Source organism: Varanus komodoensis, unplaced genomic scaffold, assembly GCF_004798865.1.
Source record: "Varanus komodoensis strain SLA01 unplaced genomic scaffold, ASM479886v1 scaffold24, whole genome shotgun sequence".
Taxonomy (NCBI): domain Eukaryota; kingdom Metazoa; phylum Chordata; class Lepidosauria; order Squamata; family Varanidae; genus Varanus; species Varanus komodoensis.
The window spans coordinates 10,863,101-10,881,854 of record NW_025335641.1 but is presented as its reverse complement, the minus strand read 5'-3'; the positions used below and the strand labels follow the sequence as shown (position 1 = coordinate 10,881,854).

Sequence of the window (18,754 nt, the reverse complement as noted above, 5' to 3'; positions counted from 1 at the left end):
GTGTGCTTAACATGGACTCTGTATATATTTCAGTGCCGGGTCAAAACCATTTTTATTTTCCTGGCATTTCAATTATTAAACAATGTTTTGGCTGCTATATTACCTTTCTCTATATGGTCATTGACATTCTGTGATTGGTGTTATTCTTATATTATGTATTGTTATTATTATTATCATTATTATTTTTAATAGACGTTATGCCCCAATGAATGCTATTACTATGTTGATAATGCATCTACAGTATATTTGTTTTTCATTTGCTTTTACACTGTTTCAATTCTTGCACACCATTCTGAGAGCTGGTTTCTAATAGAACGGTTCATTAAAGCTTTGAATAAATAAATAAATACTCTGGCCTGGCTAGTAAACTAGTGGATTCGCCCAGAATCCTCTAACTTTTCTTTGGGCACATTCTCCATGCTCATGAACTGCCCTATTTTGGCCAGACCTAATGGATGGTATGTGACTGCAGCAATTTTCACCACGTGTTCAGGAAATGGGTGAGAAACAGTAAGCAGTGATGTCTGAACTATATACATAAAAATTTGTTCTCCAAAATTAAATAATAACAATACCAAAACAACAAGACAAGAAATATAAAAGAAAAGAGTAGTATTATGAAAGATAACTTATAGTCAGTGGGGAAATTCTACTAAATAATGTAAAATATTCCATCTAATAAAAATGTCTTCTTTCATTTTTAAGTCACTCTCAGCATATCTAAGTGACCTGTATGTGAAAACTTTGAAGATACGAAACCAAGTGTATATTGGGAAGTAATTTGTTTTTTACTGAACAACTGAACAACTTATTCCACCAATAGTGAGCATGATATAAAGGAACAATGCATTATTATCCATTCCAGCACGCTACTGAAGTGGTATGAACTTAAGACATTTTGAGAATGGGACAGAATGGAAAGTTTTAGCTAAGTGTAATAAAGATCGCCTTTCATATAGTTCCACTGAGTGAGCGTTTCTATAACAAATCTATCTGTTTGTTATGGTGAATTTAACAAGCTCATGAAACTGGCATCTTACAGAGCCTCCTCCTCTCCAAAATGGGTCATAAACACATGGGGGAATAGTCCCCTTCTATCTGAGCGTGTCTATCCTAGCACCTTGAAACAGTAGGCAAACTGCACGAACTACTTGGCTATGTTTCTGAACAACTTATTACACTCGGCCTCCAGTGAGATGGCTGCCTTCAGCCCAAGCAGCTGTAAGCAAGTATGAAATCCATTAAGGCTAAGGAAGCCACATGCAATCCTGCCTTCTTCACTCTTTCTCCTACAGCCGGCAGGAAGAGACTGGAGCCTATTAGGTCTGTCAGTAGAATCAAGCAAAGCCAGGCCTGAGACCAGGCACTTTAAAGATATGGGCCACAGTCTCGTAAGAGAACTGCAGCTGTGAAGTGGGGTATAAAATAAATAAATGCACAAAGCTGTATAAAAGTTGCACGAGCTAATCTATGCACACACACACGAATGTCGATCTATTTAGGAGGGTTTCTTTAAATTACCCAGAAGACAAAACCAGCTAATTAATTTCCACTCAAACTGCACTGCACCCCAGTTCACTCTGCCTTCCCCAAATGCAATCCTCTTTAAAACTCACTATCCTCTGCATCGGGGTGGCCAAGTTCAGAGGCTCCAAGGATGCATTTCCAACCCCCAGAAAACTGATGGGTCACATGTGGCCTGCATGACTTGCCTGTGCCTGGTCATGTCTCAATGCTCCTTTAGTGGAGAAAAAACCTCTGGGCATATAGAAAAACACCCTGTTTGGGCAGATGTATGGGTCAAGTTGCTTTGCCAGGGGAAGGACAACAGACACAAAGGCCCGCAGCATTGTGATGTAATGGTCAGGATGCCAGACTGGGAAGACCCAACTCCCTGCCCAGCTTACCCAGGGTCGATCACAGTCTCTCTGCTTAACCTGCCCCACAGAGGCATACTGAGAGTAAAATGTGGGGTAGGGAAAATGAGAGAATAAGAACTTCTCCAGAGGAAGGGCAAGATATACATATAATACATACATACTGTTATGTGATGGTCTAGGCAGAATGCTCAGTGTTGGGAGTCCACTGAAGCAGGGTATGCATGGCTGTACAACAGCATAGCGTTGGGTGGTACAGTGCAAGGGATGGCAACCTGGCTCCATGGGCACCCTGCTACCTGCCACTCACAAGACCCCCAGTGTCCTCCCTTATTCATCCCCGCCAATGCTTCCGTGCCCTGCTCAGCAGCTAGGAAGCAGGAAGTTGGCTGAGCAGGACATTCATCGCCTGATCTGCTGATCTCCAGCTTCCTTGCCACTGAGGCAAGTGGGAGGAGGCAGACCCTGTGCAGGGGGTGAATGCTCAGCTAGGGTAGGAAGGAAAGTGGTGGGGCAGATGCGGTAGGGGTGGGGAGAAAGAAGTCGAGGAAAGGAGCAGCGATGGGTAAAGAAACTCAGAACGGGAAGCAGGAGGAGAATGCGGAGGCAAGAAAAGTGGGAAATGGGAGCAAGAAGACCCGCCTGCAGCCCGCCAAAATAAAGTCTGAAATGCTTGCTTATGCTCAGGGTAGTATGCATACATGCTTGCGCATTGTTGCAAAAGCTGAGGGCTAAGTATTTGACTGCTTCCTGTTTCTAGAAGATGAAAGTAGGGGGTACTTGCTATCTGCTTAATCTTGCATTCCTTAAACTCCTCAGATTTCTTGTTGTAGTCAAGAGGAGTTTGGGAGGGCACAGGAATTTGCACGATCAGTTGTTCATGAATGCAGCCGACTTTTTAAAAGCATTCCAAAATCCTACTACTGCCTAATAACAGTACAGTAGAAACACAAGAAGGGTGTGCGGGGGAGGGATCCGCCTACATTGTTTATAAGACCTAGATTCTCCATAAATTCCAGCATCACAGCTATGCAAGTTGAGTTCCATTCAATGCTTTTCTTGCTGTTTCCTATTTTTAACACTTAGATATTGAGTTCTGTGGCAGAATGCTGTCACTCAGAACCAGCTTTTTGTTTTGCCTCTCTCAAGCCTCATAAAACCTACTGGCCCTGATATCCTGCCAAGAATGTGGTACTCCAGGGTTTAGTAAACACACTCTCACCCATAGGCAGTTAAATATATGCTGTTATTGCATTTGCTTTCAAGCACCAAATGGGTCTTTCAAATTCTGATAAACATCCATGCAATGCACTGGTCAAGCTGTATGATAATGGGAAAGAAAGAAGCGAGGAGAGTGAGTGAGCAAGGGAAAAGTTAAGACAATTGACATAAGATTTTTAGCAGAAGGATAATGCTTCCTGGATTAGTTTAGTGCTGAACAGGCAAAGGAATATGAGGCAGAGGCAGCTTTTATTTCTTAATCTACTTGCAGAGGGGGAAGTCACCTCACTGTCAAAAGGGGGATCAGTCTTTGAAGACCTGGTCACAAAGCACATTCCGATATAGTGGAACGGGCACCTTCCAGCCCTCAGCTTGATTTCGAGGGCTGGTTGCAAATTCTGCCCTCTGAAAGAGGAATCTGTCTCCCCCACTGGGTGGAGAGGGGGGCAAAGAGAGAAAGAGGGGAGATGGTCCTGGTCTCTTTTTGGTTCTGGCCCTATGAACTGCTGGCTTCAGCCCCCTGCTAGAGATTATGGGATTCCTTGAGAGAGAGAAAAATTTCCACTCTTGCTCTGATCCAGCTAACTCCAGTCTTTCCCCATTGTCCTTGAGCCTAAGGGCTGGCTTACCTTCTATCAACAATTCTTTCTATCTAGGAAAGCATGCAACTCGATAAGAGTTCTGACAACCATTCCATGGGACAATTCGGCAGCGTTTGATTAGGTTTTCCAAAAAACATATCAGCATCCTACATACCTAACTGAGGACAGACAGTCACCAGTGCCAGTGATGAGGGTACTAGGCACACAAAACTCCCATCTGATTGATGCCCTCAATATCTTCAACAAATATTGAAGGACTGAAACATCTATTTCAAATATATGAAATATATCTGAATATCACACACCATTATTGTCCCTTCCACTTATGCAATTCAGGTTCTCAGGATATTTTTCAAGAGAAATTCACGTTCAAAAAGAAGGATTTTTTTTCAACGAGGTGATATGAGGATATGGGGAAATGAATGAATTCTGTAGAGAAGTCACAGGTTCATTTTTCAAAAAATAAATTCAATACTATACATGTGCACATTTTGCCTACCTGTTCTCTAACTAATTTTAAAAATAACATGCATAATATGCAGGTAATATTATACAGGATAGGTAGCTGTATCATAGCGCACTCCGCCAGAATCTTTTTTATAGGAGGTCAAAGGCATTTTGATCTCCAGAGCATTTTTTGTTCTGATGAACAGTTGTTGGCATCGGATCAATTTTTATTGATGCCATATAATGCTAAAATGTCAGTCAAGTGACCAATATAAACCAGTTATTCAGATAAAATGCTTGGATTTATTAATGGTGATGATGACAACAGCAACCGTCACAATAACGTCTAGCGTTTATACGCTGATGTTTGAACCTAAGTGGCACAGCAAATGGTCCAGCACCTGCTTTGCACCCCACAGGGTCCAGGTGCACTCCTTGGACTGATGCCAGGATTCCAGACACCTAGACTGTGGAAGGCCTCTACCTGAGCCTATGGAAAATTTTTGCCAGCCAGTGGCTAAACGGGCTCATGGTCTGTCTTCATACAAGCCAGTTTAGAGTTCGACATGCTTAATATACTTTGGCTTTGTTTGTATGCCGTGATAGACCAGGATCCCAGAGGATCCTGGCTTGCCCTGACCAAGCTATGGTGCTCGCAGCCCACTTCCTCCCACTTGCTTCCTGGAGCCAGTAGGAGAGTCTTAACTGGCCACCAAGAAAGCTTAGTGTGCCATCCAAACTGGGGCTCCTGGCTTTTTGTGCTCTTTAGAAGCCAGGATGGGAAATAAGAGTTTGTTCTTGGTTTACAAACCCTACCTTGGTCATCAGCAAAATGCCAGGCACTTGCTAAGCCTTTCTTTAGCCCAGGGGTTAAGGAAGCTTTTTCAGCCTAAGGGCCTCATTTGCACATGGAAAATCTTCCAGGGGCTGCATGGCAGCAGTGCTAATGCAACTCCATACACTCTCATGGAAGCATTCACTCACTCACTCACATGCGTTCTGCCCATCCATATGCCCCCCTCTGCCTCTCTTTTCACTCTCTGCACCCATCTATTCCTCTGTCCCATTTCCTTCTCTACCCAGTGAAGTCAAGTTGGCCTGGGCCTCCTCACCTGGTTTCACTTGGGGACACAAGGACCTGTGCAGCTCTGCTTCCGCTCTCTCACTTCCTTCCCTCATTGCGACAAGGACACAGCACAGGTGACCAAGCCCCCATCACTGCCTCAGAGACGGGGACTATGGCAGCCTGGTTTTGCTGAGCAAGGTACTTCCCTAACAGGGAAAGTTCATGTGAAGCCAAGTCTCATCATAGATCTGGCTGGCACAGGCCAGGGACTGAATGATGTCAGGTGGGTATGGCCATGCCCATCTCACATTAAATTGCCAATGGAGGGCTGGGAGGGGTGTCATATGCCCCCCACTCAATGATGTTCCTGAACTCCTGAGCAGAGATTTGAGCTGGGGATTTCTGAGTCACAGGGCACATTCTCAGCCCTCACACATGCCAGATCCTGAGCCACTTTAGAACCCACTGTAAGCCAAAGTACCAAATTGCTTGAAGTACAATTGTCTCTAAATGGAAAACACCAGAATCTTCAACAACTGAAGACTGGAAAAATAACTTGGCAGAATACGCAGTGATGGCAAAGTTAACTTATTATGTAAATAGAAGACCGATTGAAGAATCTAATGAGAAATGGAAATTCTATTGTACCCAGTACAATTAACAGGATGTAAAAAGAAGTAGTTGATGATTTATAATTGATTTGAAGTTCCTGGAAAATTTGTCAGTATACAGAATAATAACTCCATTTTTTCTGAATTTCTGTAGAGTCCCAAATGATTGAAAGATAGATATTTTCAGTCTTTCTGAAATTTGTGGTTTTGAATGCATTGGTTATACGTGTTTAAAATCACTTGGCAACTTTATTCTATTTTACTTCATTTTACTTTTACACACACACACACCTTTCTTCTTTCTATATTCTATTTGTGTTAAGAAAATAATACAAATAATACTAAAAAGTACCAAACTGCTCTTGCTACTAACTGTAGCATGTTCATTGCTTCACAAACTGTCAACACAACTGATACCCATCACAAACACAGTTCTACAGAATTCTATCACACCACTTAAAACAATAAATTAATCGCAGAGGAGACTTCAGTGCAAAGTCCATACAACGTTTTGGCAATAACTCTGCATTTTTTGCCACTGCTCTGTCAAGCTTAAAAAATTACAGACAAGTTAAACTGTTGCTAGATTAGCAAAACTGGTCACTGCTGTTCCCTAAGCAAAGGAATGGTCGAGTTACACAACAGTTAAAGTTACTCCATGTTACCTTTCCCCTTTGATTTTTCCACATCATCTCCTTCAGTAACGCTCCATTCTGCTTGATTTTCTAGGCAATTTCCCTTTTGAGGGAAACGCAATACAATCGATTCTAATTAGATAAAACCACCACTGTAACAAGGCAATGCCCTAATGTACCCATCTAATAAAGACTGTCTGTTTAATTTGAATCAAGACATTTTACTTCCTCATTCATGAAAAGAGAAAATCAATATAAGGAGAAGAAGGGTAGCAGGAACCACTGGTTTGTTTTGCTCACAGACCTCGCCAGCTATTATGGGAAAGCTACCCTGAAAACCTGTGGAGGGTGCTGGCTTCAGCTTTCCTCCAGGCAGTCCCCACTCTCCTCACGCCTGTCTCTGCATTGACCTCCAATGAAAGACGTGTCCTCGGGGACCAGATTTGGCTTGGAACTTCCAGTTTAGAGACACACAAGAATTAAAGAACCCAGACCTACTTCAAGAATCTCATTACTTTTCAGTAGTAAGCTGGTTTAGTTGTTTACTACTCAACTTAGTAGCTTACTATGAAGCTGGGATGGTAAGGTGGAAGGACACTGAAAAGAGGCACAGGGTAGCTCAAGGATTTCATGCAACAGTTACATTTTCTGACCACGCCATCCATGGCAATCCTGCTTAGACTGCAGATGGGCAGGACATAGACCTCCAGATGTTTTGGACTCGAAACTCCCACAAGCCCCTGTCAACATGGCTAATGGTCAGGAATCTGGCTGGGATCTGCAATACAAAACATCTGTATACAGTTGGTTAAGATTAACCACAGTTTATCACACTTGGACAATGCCACAAACTGAGTTAAATGAAAATGAAACGGAATGTTGCCAAACCACTCTTTGTAGCAGTGCAGGAAGAGGAGGCGGTGGCAGTGACGCTTGTGGTGGCTTGTTCTAGTATGATGTGTGAACTCGGCTCATAGAAGGAAATAACGTCTACAAGAACGAGCCTTTCTGAATATACATTCTAAAAGTCTGTTACCGCCAAATAGCTATTTCCTTTTGGAACGGACTAGCATTTCTTCATAACTGCTGCAGAGTATCATTTTACATACCAAATCTGGCTTGAGTCTGAAGGCCAAAGGAAGAGAATATAACATGGACTGCAGAGTTGTTAGCACTGAAGAACTCCATGACTGATGGACCTCTCGACTTCTGGGAATGCGATGAAGGGTGAACTTGGGAAATTAGAAGACAAATGGACAGAGTTACACAGAAGAACCCATTGAGTACATAACTACTGTACTGTAAGGTTGCGGGCTGAAAGAACTCCCATTCACACAAACAAGAACGAAGAGAGGAGGAGCACCTTCTGGGTAGGGCTCATAATTTGAAAAGGGCCCAGAATGCAGCTACTGTCACCACCCATAGAAGAGAGTTCTATATATGTAGGAAATACCATATGTGTGCTCTGAATTTCCATAGGATGTTTCTCCCCATCCAAACCAGCACCAATTTGCTTTAACACCAAGCCCTGTTGACTGAACAGTGGTTTGATGATTCAGTTGAAACACCAAGAACTAAACAAGACCCTGGTAAACATAGTTAGAGATCATGGAAAGATATAGTGCCTTGTAGAAGTATTCATCACCAACTCTAATGTCTTCCACTCTTTGTTTAACAACTTGGAACTGAAATAGATTTTATTGGCATTGCTGCTATTTGATGCACACAAGATACTCAATATTTTGAAGGTGCAAAATATTGATTATGGGAAACAGTTAAGTAAACAAATAACAAATGATCCTCAAGCAGTAACAGTGCCAAGAAACCCATTTCACTTCCAGGTTGCAACACAAAAAGTGGAAAAGTCAAGGGGGCATGTGTGAACACCTCTGCTAGGGGCTGTAGGTCAACTTCAGTCCAATAGTCTAATTGAAACCCTTGTACAGTAGCCATAGATGATGAGTTCCATGCAAACATGAAAACCAAATGTGGTGTGACAGGAAGTCACTTAGGAGAAAGAACCTTTCCAGTGGTGGCGTCTTGCTTCTGGAATGTCTTCCCAGAAAGGGCACCTGGTGCCTATGTGGAAGTCTTTTCAGCAATTTCACATTTCTTTTTAAATAGGTTCTTGTGTCCCAACTCATTTGAATCCATTGTGGATTTCTCCAGATCCCTATCTGTGGCAGAAATGGAAATGCAGAATAGGAGCCTCCTAGGAATTTAGCAAACACAGGCTAGTAACTTTTGTGGGCACAGATGCTTATCTGAAATATATATATGCAAGCCCTCCTTTTAAACTCTGTTCATATCCGCAGCTTACACATATTACAAGAGTGTTATCTCAGTGCCCCATCTAGTGGATAACAGAGCATATTGCTAGTAACAAACCAGGGATAGGAATATAGGTTTGTCAGGCTGGGTGCTAAAGGCATAAATTGGAATTAAAGAGCAGGGTGCAGCCGAATACATGCTTAGCCTTGCAATTCCCTTTGCATGGCAAAACTGAACTGAGCTTATAGTCTTTCAAAGAAAAGTCTAGTTTTTGTTATCCAAAATTCAGTTTGATAATCTAATTTCTATTAGAAAGATCATTTTGTTCTTGCTACTATTAAACGTTTGGAAATGTTTGGTGACCTAGTGCAAATCACCTGCAGATCTACCCGTACCTTCTGTTCAATCTCCTGTCCACCCCTGAATTAAATCGAGGAGTGCAATTTGTTCCCCTTAAGATGACTTGGTCAAAAACTTATACCATTCCTCACAATGCTGGAAGGTCAGATGTTGTCCACACTTGAATTAAAAGCATGGAGTGAAGTTCTATGCATTTATACTAAAAGCTGGGGAGCCACCAAATGACTGCTGGTTAAGGAAAAGCAGGTGGGACCATCTGAGAATGCCAAGAAGGCAGGATTTGGCTCTTTGGGCCTGAGGTTTCCCACACTGGTATAAGCTACAGGCCCCTTTCAGTGATCTCAGAGATGATCCAGTTCATGCTTTTGCTCTGAAGCAGCATGTTGCAACTGCTCAATCTCTGTTCATGCATTGGCATCTGGTCACAGAACTGGAAGAGACAGAGATGATTAGGTGTGAGTTTCTCTACTGATCCTTTTATCACCATAACATTTTATTTTACTTTGAAATAAAGGTATTTCAAGCGTAACAAAATGAAGGCAACAAAAAGTATATAGATAATACATCAAGAGCATTAAACAACAAAGAAACTTTCCAATAATAATTCTTAGCTTGTCACTGATAATTTTAGGGAACATCCAGAGTAAAACATCTTATAAAGGAGCATGATACTTAATGAAGGTGCAAAACTACAATTTATGCAGCACACAGAAGGAGAGGGTGCAAGTGCATGTTATTTGGCATGGCAGTGCCCATTCGCATGCAATCCTACTGAGGGCTGGAAGCCCCAGGACCTGGCAGTTTTGGATCATCCAGTGCATGGCAGGAGGTGCAGCTTCCCGTCCTCCTGCCCTGCATATTTTGCTAGATGAGGTTTTGCTTACCCTGTCTAGCAGGGATGCTTCAGATGTGGAAGGAAAGAGGGTGCTGGCCACTCAGGATAATGCCTATCCTGGCCTCTTTGGTCTCTTCCCTTCCCTGCCCACCAGAAAGCCCCCTTTTCCCACTTTCTGAGTTCATTTTTCTGACATCAGAGGGCATCAGATCTTTCTGTAGCAGGTGCAAGATGGTGAGGAGGGCAGGTCAGGTCAATGGACTCACTGCCCCTCATTCAATGCCTGGGAGCCCTGGCATTGCTCTCTTAATCAGAAAAACTATATACTCAGAATTTGATGAAAAGTTTGAAGAGCTTCAAGAGGAAATAGATGAAAACCATGGTATCATAATCATTCTTAAAAGTAGGATTCCTTGCTTGCAGCTCTTGCTGAAGAGATCATATACAGTCATAGTCTCCCAAATTTTATCAACCCATGGCACTATAGTTGGTTGCTTTGGGGACTTCCTGTTACACACTATACATGGCTTTGCAGCTGCATAGTACTGCGTAAGATCTGCTTATTGCTCTACTGCTTAACTGATTATTAAAGTTGTATTTGTGCTGCCTCAGCTACATCACAAGCCCATTAGGAAGCCTTTTTTCTTGAAAAGGGGAGTACAAAATAAAAATAAATGGCAATGCCTGGTCATTTGGCATCACATCCAGAAATCACAGGCATGTTGTCTCTAAGAAGCAGTTTTGTCCTCCAGGATATGGCTCAATCGTCCTTCTGTCTTGGAAAATGTATGGAAATGCCTGCATGGAAAATGTGTTGGCTGCCTGTTTTCAGCCATAGCCAAGGTTCTATTTTGTTGTTTGTTTTTCTCTTGTATGTGAAAAGAATGTGCAAGTCTTAATCTCCGGAATGTTTTACCCAAACAAATAATGCGAGTAGGAATTTCAGTAATGTTGGTGAAGGGGGGAAAAAAAACTATAAAGCAGATAGCAGAAAAAATGTACTCCCTCTTGTCTACTGCATTTGGTCTGAATAAAGCTGACTGATTTATCCCCAAGGGGATTATTTTAGCTCGTTTCATATTTTTAAAGGATATTTGCAATGATATTGTCCCTGACCCAGAGACCCTTGAGAATAGATTCCCAGGATGATCAGTTCTCTAGCTGTGGCACTGTGGAATCACCTAGAAATGGAGAGAAGGATGCCCCAGGAAGAAACAATTCTTTCATTAGTTTTGTTAGTAGGCACTTCTTGGAAATGAACTTCAAAATATCTGGAGATCTACTGCTTACAGCCTGAAAAGGTGACTGAAGGGGCTAACATAGGAAAGATGGAGTACACTGTCTCTCCTCTGCACCCAGCATAGAAGCCAGGCAAAATGCCATGGGAGGGAAATCCTCTCACACCGTCCAGCATACATGGGAGGGAACTGCTCTGCCAGTGCCCAACATACTAGTAAAATGTAGGCTTGTAATTTCTACAAGCTTATTTACAAGGCTGGTTAAATCAGAATCTAAGAATCCATGCACAGACGTCTGTATGGAGCACCCATAATGGGTTGGAGTAACTACCATCTGTCCTGAAACCTCCTATGTTTAGTTGATTGATTGGTTAAATTCCAATATATTTCATCCTTTTGCAATCAGCCTAGAGAACATTTGTCATTGGGCAGCTTAAGCAAACAATAAATACTAAACGAACTGTCTGAGCCTTTTAAAAAGTGCTTTTTAATTAACCCAGCAGCAGATTTTTAAACACTATTTTTAAAAAGTAATTAGTTGCTGTGCAGCTACATTCGAACACTCCAAGTGATAAGGACCTATTTCAGAAAAGGCATTCCAAAAGGTCAGCTGAAACACAGTTGAATACCACCTAGGAGTGTGGAATCTTTCAGTCATGGCTGAATTCCCTTGTGGGTAATCAGCATGTGTGTGGGAGGGGGATGCTGGTGTGAATGGGGCTAAAGCCCCTGGTGGCTGGGGCTGGGGCTGAGGCCAGTCCTTTTCTCTCTCTTTTTTCCCACCCAGCAGCCTGCTGGAAAAAGGATAGATAGCTTTCCTGATTTGTCTGAAGTGAAACTTTTAAAAGGCCTTGTAAACTTAGTCCTAGGGCTGCAGATTGCTCACTCCTGATCCAGAAATAGTGCACTTTTGCCACTTCAGAACTTGTTTTACCCATACATGCAGATTCACGATACAGTCTATGCATGCTGATTCAGAAATTAATCCCCCTGAATTCAACGGCACTTACTTCCAGCATTCTGTGCATGCTGGAAGTATGCTTCCAGCTTATTCAAAGCTAAGTCTCATTGATGTTCAGTGGTGCTTACTCTTAGGAATCATGTCTACAATTGCAGCCTTCCCTCATCAAGCAGATGATCAGTTAAGATGAGAGCCCACACACAAACCTAAATAAACATGTTCTGAAATCTCATTTTTATTCCCTTTCATCTTACTCAGATATATCCTTTGTTCTACATGGGTGTGGGCAGCATCTGTGTGTGTATGTGCATGTAAAAGAAAGTTTCTTCTTCTGTTCCCATACAGGAGAGTACTTATCTTCAAACAAGAAAAAACTTATGTTCTCCAGTGGGAATAAATATTTCATTTTTGAGATCTCAAGCCAAGCCATGATGGGGATCAATTACTTGAGTGCTCACTGGAGTCAGAACCCTTAGAGTGTGATAAGAACTAGATCAGACAGCTAACCTTGTTCCCTACCCCAAAGGGGGGAAAAAGCAATTTTATACTGTAATACATGTTTCAAAGTAAAGGGCCGTTTGGTGGAGATAAGCACAAGCCTGAAATCTCCACAGAGTAAACCAACACAACAAAAAACAAAATACAGAAGCGTGTAACCACATCAAAAATGGAAACCTTCAGAAGCTAGTCCAAGTGAAACACAGTTTTCATATTCCTGGGTTTGGTTATACAGAAGTTGTTACATACTTAAAAGAAAACAGCTGTTATGTTAATATATACTTATAAAAGATCCTATCAACATGAACTCCACCCTTCCTCCTGAAAAATTCTTACATGTAGCAAGAAATTAAAAGAAAGATTTGTTCCTGTGGTTCCCCCTTCCCCATTTATCTTCATTGTACAAACTGAATAGGGAATCGGATATATCCCAGACCAAAATGATTAGAGACTGTGGCAAAGCTGCAGTAAAGGAAAGCTTTCGCATTTTTTCTTTTAGTGGTGGTTGGGAAGGTATGCTGAAGTCAGAAACAAATCTGTGCAAGCTGTGCAACAGCCTAATCCCAGGGTTTGTGATCCAAGCATACAAGCACTTAGGATGCGACTATCAATGTAAACACCAGCATTATAACAACAAACAAAAGCATCATGACAGCACAGCAATGGTATGCTAATGTTAAAGGCAGATTGTGCAGATGTCACTGGCAGACTGATATGCTTGTCCAAATGTCCTTGGCAAAAGTATAATGTTTTCATTGCATGTTAGTATAAAGATTTTTTTTCGGGGGGGGGGGGGAGCCAGTTCTATTGATTTCAGTGGGAAATTTCAAGGTGAGCCAGACTTGATATTCAAGTGACCCGGTGTGATTTCCTGAATTTCTACTCATAAATAAGACCCCATGAGTTCAACAGACCTTAGTCTAAGCTGAATAAAGTTGCAGCTTTAAGGTATTTTGCATACTTCTGCTCATTCACATCATTTTTCTGTGAATATTGAAATACCACTCGGGCAAAAATACGAAACATATAAAAGTTACAGCTGCAGTCCAACAGAGTTAAGAACATTTGCACCCATGATTTCAGTGATGCATCCATCTGTATTTCAGTTACTGGCGCACACAGAATAATGGCCTATTAATTTTAATGGGAACTGCTCATTTCTGTGACCCAAGCTGTCACAGGACTCATGTGCTAAACAATCTTTATTGATATTGTTCCACTTTCTTTAATGTTAGAACAGGGTAGGTGGACTTCAGTCTTGCAGAATATCCTAGAACCCTGACAGCCACCAACCAAGACCTGATGCAAAACATGTACATTTAGATTTAAATAACTCTGTGACCTGGAATTTGTTTCTGAGTACTAGAATGGAATGAATCTCATTGTCTTTCCATCCTAAAAGCCACTTCCAGTTGCTCCAACTTTTCCATATTGCAGCAGTATAAGTATCTTTGCTAATCCAGCACAAGTCACTCAGAGATCTCCCAGTAAATCCAGATCTACTGGCACCCCTAGAAGATTTTCTATATATGCAAATTATATGCTTTAGAACAGCAAAACAGGGCCTATGAGTTTACAAAAGGTTTAAACATTCTTGAAATACAACCATACAGTATTATTCTAGGTCCTGATTTTTTAAACATTAAAAAGCTGTTTTTATATTTTTAAGATTTTTCTCATTTTATGTTTTTGTTTATTGCTCTTAATTTCCGGAATTGTTGCCTTTATATATAAGTTGTCGTAAATAAGCATGGGATAGAGACTGCACACATACTCTGAAGAAAGCATGTACACATAGCAGTTCACACCCTGCTGGGTAAATATGCATAAGGTTGGCAAAGATGCATATGCGGAAAAAATTCTAGGGGCAGAGAAATCCTATAGTGTCACAGGATTATTTGCAGACCAAGAAACCAGTTCTGCAGTTGCAGCTGCGACTGTGCATTCAGCACACCCTTCTCCACTTATAGCTAGCACAGAAAAAACTGCATCTGCTGTGCCTCTGAGGTCTTAAGAGTGAAGAGGATGTTTTGGGGGACGGGGTGCAGAAGAGACGGGGGTTGCCAGGATACAATGGTGACGCTCCAGCCTCCTTCCCTCCTCGCCTAGACGGCTGAGATCATCTAGGTGTGTTGCAGATGATGGCTGGGATCAGCCTTCCAGCTATGCTGCACAGTAGAAGGAGCTTGGAAACACTCCATGCTCCTCCTGCCCTCGGTAGGTAGGGTGCCTGTAATCCTCCCATTTCAGAGGCTTGTGGGCACCCCCATAGTCAGCATGCATGTTGTTCACTTATAGATCGCATTTATTCAATGTAAATATTTTATGCGGCCATGTATTCCACGTGGAGGCCACACAGATTACTCAGGCAATGTATGAAACAACTGCAATCAGTTTACATTGTCCAACACCAGCTGCTGATTATTCATACTGAACAAGCAATTGCTGGCAATGTCAATTCACGCATCTGCTTCATGCCATGACATATGTACAATCACCAGTGTTTGTTCATCGTTTGGCTCCATTAATCCCAACATATTGTTTTTCTAAGTTTCTTTTGAGATCAAGAAATAAACGGTTTGCACGGGTGAAAAGTGATAGAAAGGAAGATGGCTCTTGGACTATATGACTTGGGAGTAAAAAAAATAATATTCAATAAATGAAATCCTTAGAACTGAGATGTAGTGTATAATTTTTTGATGGGCAATTTAAACCACCATTTCACATTCAAAATATAAGCAAATAGTTACCAATAGAAATGTGAATGCCCAGGGGAAAAGGAGGGGAGGGATGGACAAGGGCAGAAAAAATAGAAAGCCAGTATTTTTTCAAGGGACTTCTTGGAAAATGGGGGAGGTTTTTCTTTTTTTTAATCTAGTCCCCACCATTTTTTTATTATTCTTTCCTTGGGCCTTCACATCCCTATTTACCAAGAAAGTTGTGACAACTTACCGAGGAATTGGATAATAATTCAGCTCTTTTTTGTTCAAAAGAACGGATTTTTTCTTCACTCATCTTATCTGATTCAGCCAAAACATAATGTATAGGAGAGTATGACTGGGAGAGACTGCTAAGTAATCTCAAGATTTCCATTGTGTGCCCTCCTGAAAAATATAGGTGCAAAATTAGTTTATGAAACAAGGCTCAGGGTAAACTGTAGGTTCCAGTCTGGCTGCCTTCCGGACTGGGCTGTCCATGGAAGTATGTTTATCCTTTCATGCCTGCATGGGATGGCTGAGCAGCTACAAAGCAATCTCCATAAACAGAACTCTCATACCATCTCAAACACAATTATTTTCCTGTTATAGCCATTTCACATATTCCTTTCTCAGTTGACAAATATTTGCATTAGCAGACATTCAAGTAATATTTCATAATTACACACCTTAGGCATTGTTTTGTTCTGTTTTGAAAAATCTGAGTTTAAACATTGAGTAGATCCTGATCTCCTTTTTAAAAAATCAACATGTATAGAACATAAAAAACCTGACTTTTTCTGTGACAACTTTACATTGTCTTTATTTTCTAAGAAGAGTTGCATTCTATTCTGCTGTGCTTCTACCATTTTTTGTAGAAAGAAACAATGCTGGGAAACATGAATTTGGGCACAGGAAGTTGCTTTATTCCAGGTTAGAGCATCAGTTCACCTAGCCCAGTACTGTTTATACTGGCTGGAAGGAAAATCTTAAGTTTTCAATCAGGTGTAATTCCCACTCCTATCTAGAGATGGCAGAGGATGGAAGGACCAGAATATCCTGCTTGGATAGAACTGAAATTCCAGTGGGCTGAAACTTTGAACTCAGAGTACTTCTTCTGGGAAGGTGGATATACTACAACAGTTTGTTGCAGATTCCACTTCTGTACTCTGCTACTAAATTATATTCCTTACCCAGATGCTGCTAAAGTTAGCATATTCACATTATGTGTTAACTATATTCAGCCTCCCCCAACCTAGTGCCCTCCAGATGGCATGGACCCCCTGCCCATTGGCCATGCTAAGTAACTAACTTGAGGGCATCAGGTTGAGAATTTGGCCTTTTTTGGGGGGTGTCTAATTTTCTCCTATGCCCATACAGTTGTGAGCTACTTTGTGGACTGCCTCTCTTACTTTCAACCACTCAGGGTTGTAATTTTATAAGAAGCAGGATTCTTATTCCATTAGTACTTATAGTCAAGGGGGAAGTTCATAAGGCAGGGTTTCCCTGTCATTGTGTTACAGTGGTAGGAAATGTTGGTAAAAGAAACATTGACTGTCATGTACAGACTCTCACTATACTGTATTACTTACAGCGAAAGTCTTTTTTTTTTTTTTTTTTGGCTTAGACTCTGCACCATATCGCCTTGTCTTGATTCTCTACATATCCTTTAAGATCAGCTGAACTATTAGGAAGGTGACGTGATCCACCCAAGGTGAGCCATCATGAGGTACCATCAAATGGTACCGGAGAGGTCACCTGACTCAGTATGAACCTGCTTAATTTATTAAAATCAGCATGTGCAGACATGCTAAGTTCAGTGGCCTGCTTGTCTACATGTAAGAAAGCACCTCCTCTTCTCTAAAATGCTATGCAGCCATCTCCCCCAACCGGATTCCCTCCAGTTGTTTTGACTACAAATCCCAGCATTCCCGTCCATGAGCCATGCTGCTTGGGGTTGGTGGAAGAGGACGTCCAAAACGTATGAGCATGGCAGCTACTATAAAGTGAGCGGAAGCTCTTTGACTTGCGCTAAACCTAAAATAAAGTCCTGAGTGTTAGGAAAGCAGGGAGTCGAGGTCCAAAAACATCTGGGAGCTCTTTCCTGCCCACCCACTACTCGGCATCCTCCAATTCCAAATCAAAGACTACAACTCTCACTCAACGCCAATGAAGTACAACTCCCAGCATGCCTCGCTCCCGCACCCCTGTCCCTAGTCGCTTTGCTTGCTGGGTAGCGTAGTCCGGATGGCCTAGGCCGCGCGTCGTGGCGGACCCCGCCGTCTCAACCTTACCAGAACCGGCCACGACTAAGAGGGCGACGGCCGCGTTACGTGGGACGCGCGCACCGCTCGTCTGGAAGAAGCGAGCGGCCAAGAGCAGCAGCAAAAGGGAGACGAAGGCAGCGGTGCCCAGCGTTGCCCACAAGGGCTCCATGGATAGGCCACCCCTCGCGGCGACTACGGGAACCGAGAAGGCTCAATCCAGGCTTTGGAGAGCTCCTGCTAACAAAACCGCTCCCTGCAAAGCGTCTTTAAGACCGCCTCATTTTTTTTCCGGTCAGACCGTACATTAAGACGGAAGGTGTGCATTTCCAAAAAAAGCAATTTTGTGGAATTAACACGCAGCAACGCAGCAACTGTTCCAGATGCCAGTTCCAAAACAGCTGTGCTCAGTTGTTTGGATACGAAGGGTGAGAGATACACTACGCGCATTTTGTGCTTATGTCGAGCTTTAGTGCATGAAAAAGCTTCGAGCAGGAAACTTTCATTCCACCAAGAGACATTTTTATCCTTGCGCGGAAGGAAAATTTGATGTTAGGATTCCGCAAATGTTGCTGTCTTGCCCTACTCCCAGAGTTCGTATTCAGCGGTGTTCCTGTTGCCCTACATTCCAAGCATTTTTCTTTTACACATGTCCAGATGATAATTTCATAGTGAACCTAGAGATAGGAAGATTGAGAAGGAACCCTGTTCCCCTGGGATATTTTGAAATTTGGAGAAGAAATCGCACCTCTTTCGATTTTTTTCTGATTCTTCCTCCCAAACTCAGGTCTCAAAAGAACTTATTTGACCTATCCACTTGCACTCTCCTCATGTTAGAGACTAACACTTCATTATATTTATATCCTGCTTTTTTCCTTGCAAGGAATCCAAGATCACCCTCTTCACAGGTTTATAGAATCCTTTCTCTACATTTTATCCTCACAACAATCCTATGAGATAGGCTAGACTAAGAATCTGCAACTAGCCCGAAAGTAATTCATGGCCGAGTCAGGGACTAGAACCTTCTAACTTCTACACCACTTATGAGCTTTCGCTGGCAAGAAAGTTGCATAAAACCAGGATAGCATGCCACAGTAGGGATTCAATCATCACACACCCACTGGAAAATAACCATTATTGAACATAATAGGATTTACTTTTGGTTAAACACA

At 42.1% G+C, this 18,754-nt stretch overlaps 1 protein-coding gene across 2 annotated transcripts in view; it reads right to left on the bottom strand.

Annotated features, from left to right (window-relative positions):
• Window positions 1–17,788, bottom strand: part of ALG14 (ALG14 UDP-N-acetylglucosaminyltransferase subunit) — a 35,226-nt gene extending 17,438 nt beyond the window's left edge. Inside the window, exons 1-3 of one of the 2 annotated variants that reach the window (XM_044432496.1) lie at window positions 17,613–17,788; window positions 15,575–15,726; window positions 7,569–7,691 (exon numbers count right to left, since the gene is read on the bottom strand). In XM_044432496.1, coding sequence (XP_044288431.1) covers window positions 7,569–7,691; window positions 15,575–15,726; window positions 17,613–17,754 — 417 coding nt within the window. In that variant the 5' untranslated portion in view covers window positions 17,755–17,788. The remainder of the gene's footprint in view (window positions 1–7,568; window positions 7,692–15,574; window positions 15,727–17,612) is intronic. The other variant, XM_044432498.1, reaches the window with a different exon arrangement.
• Window positions 17,789–18,754: the final 966 nt, after the last annotated feature.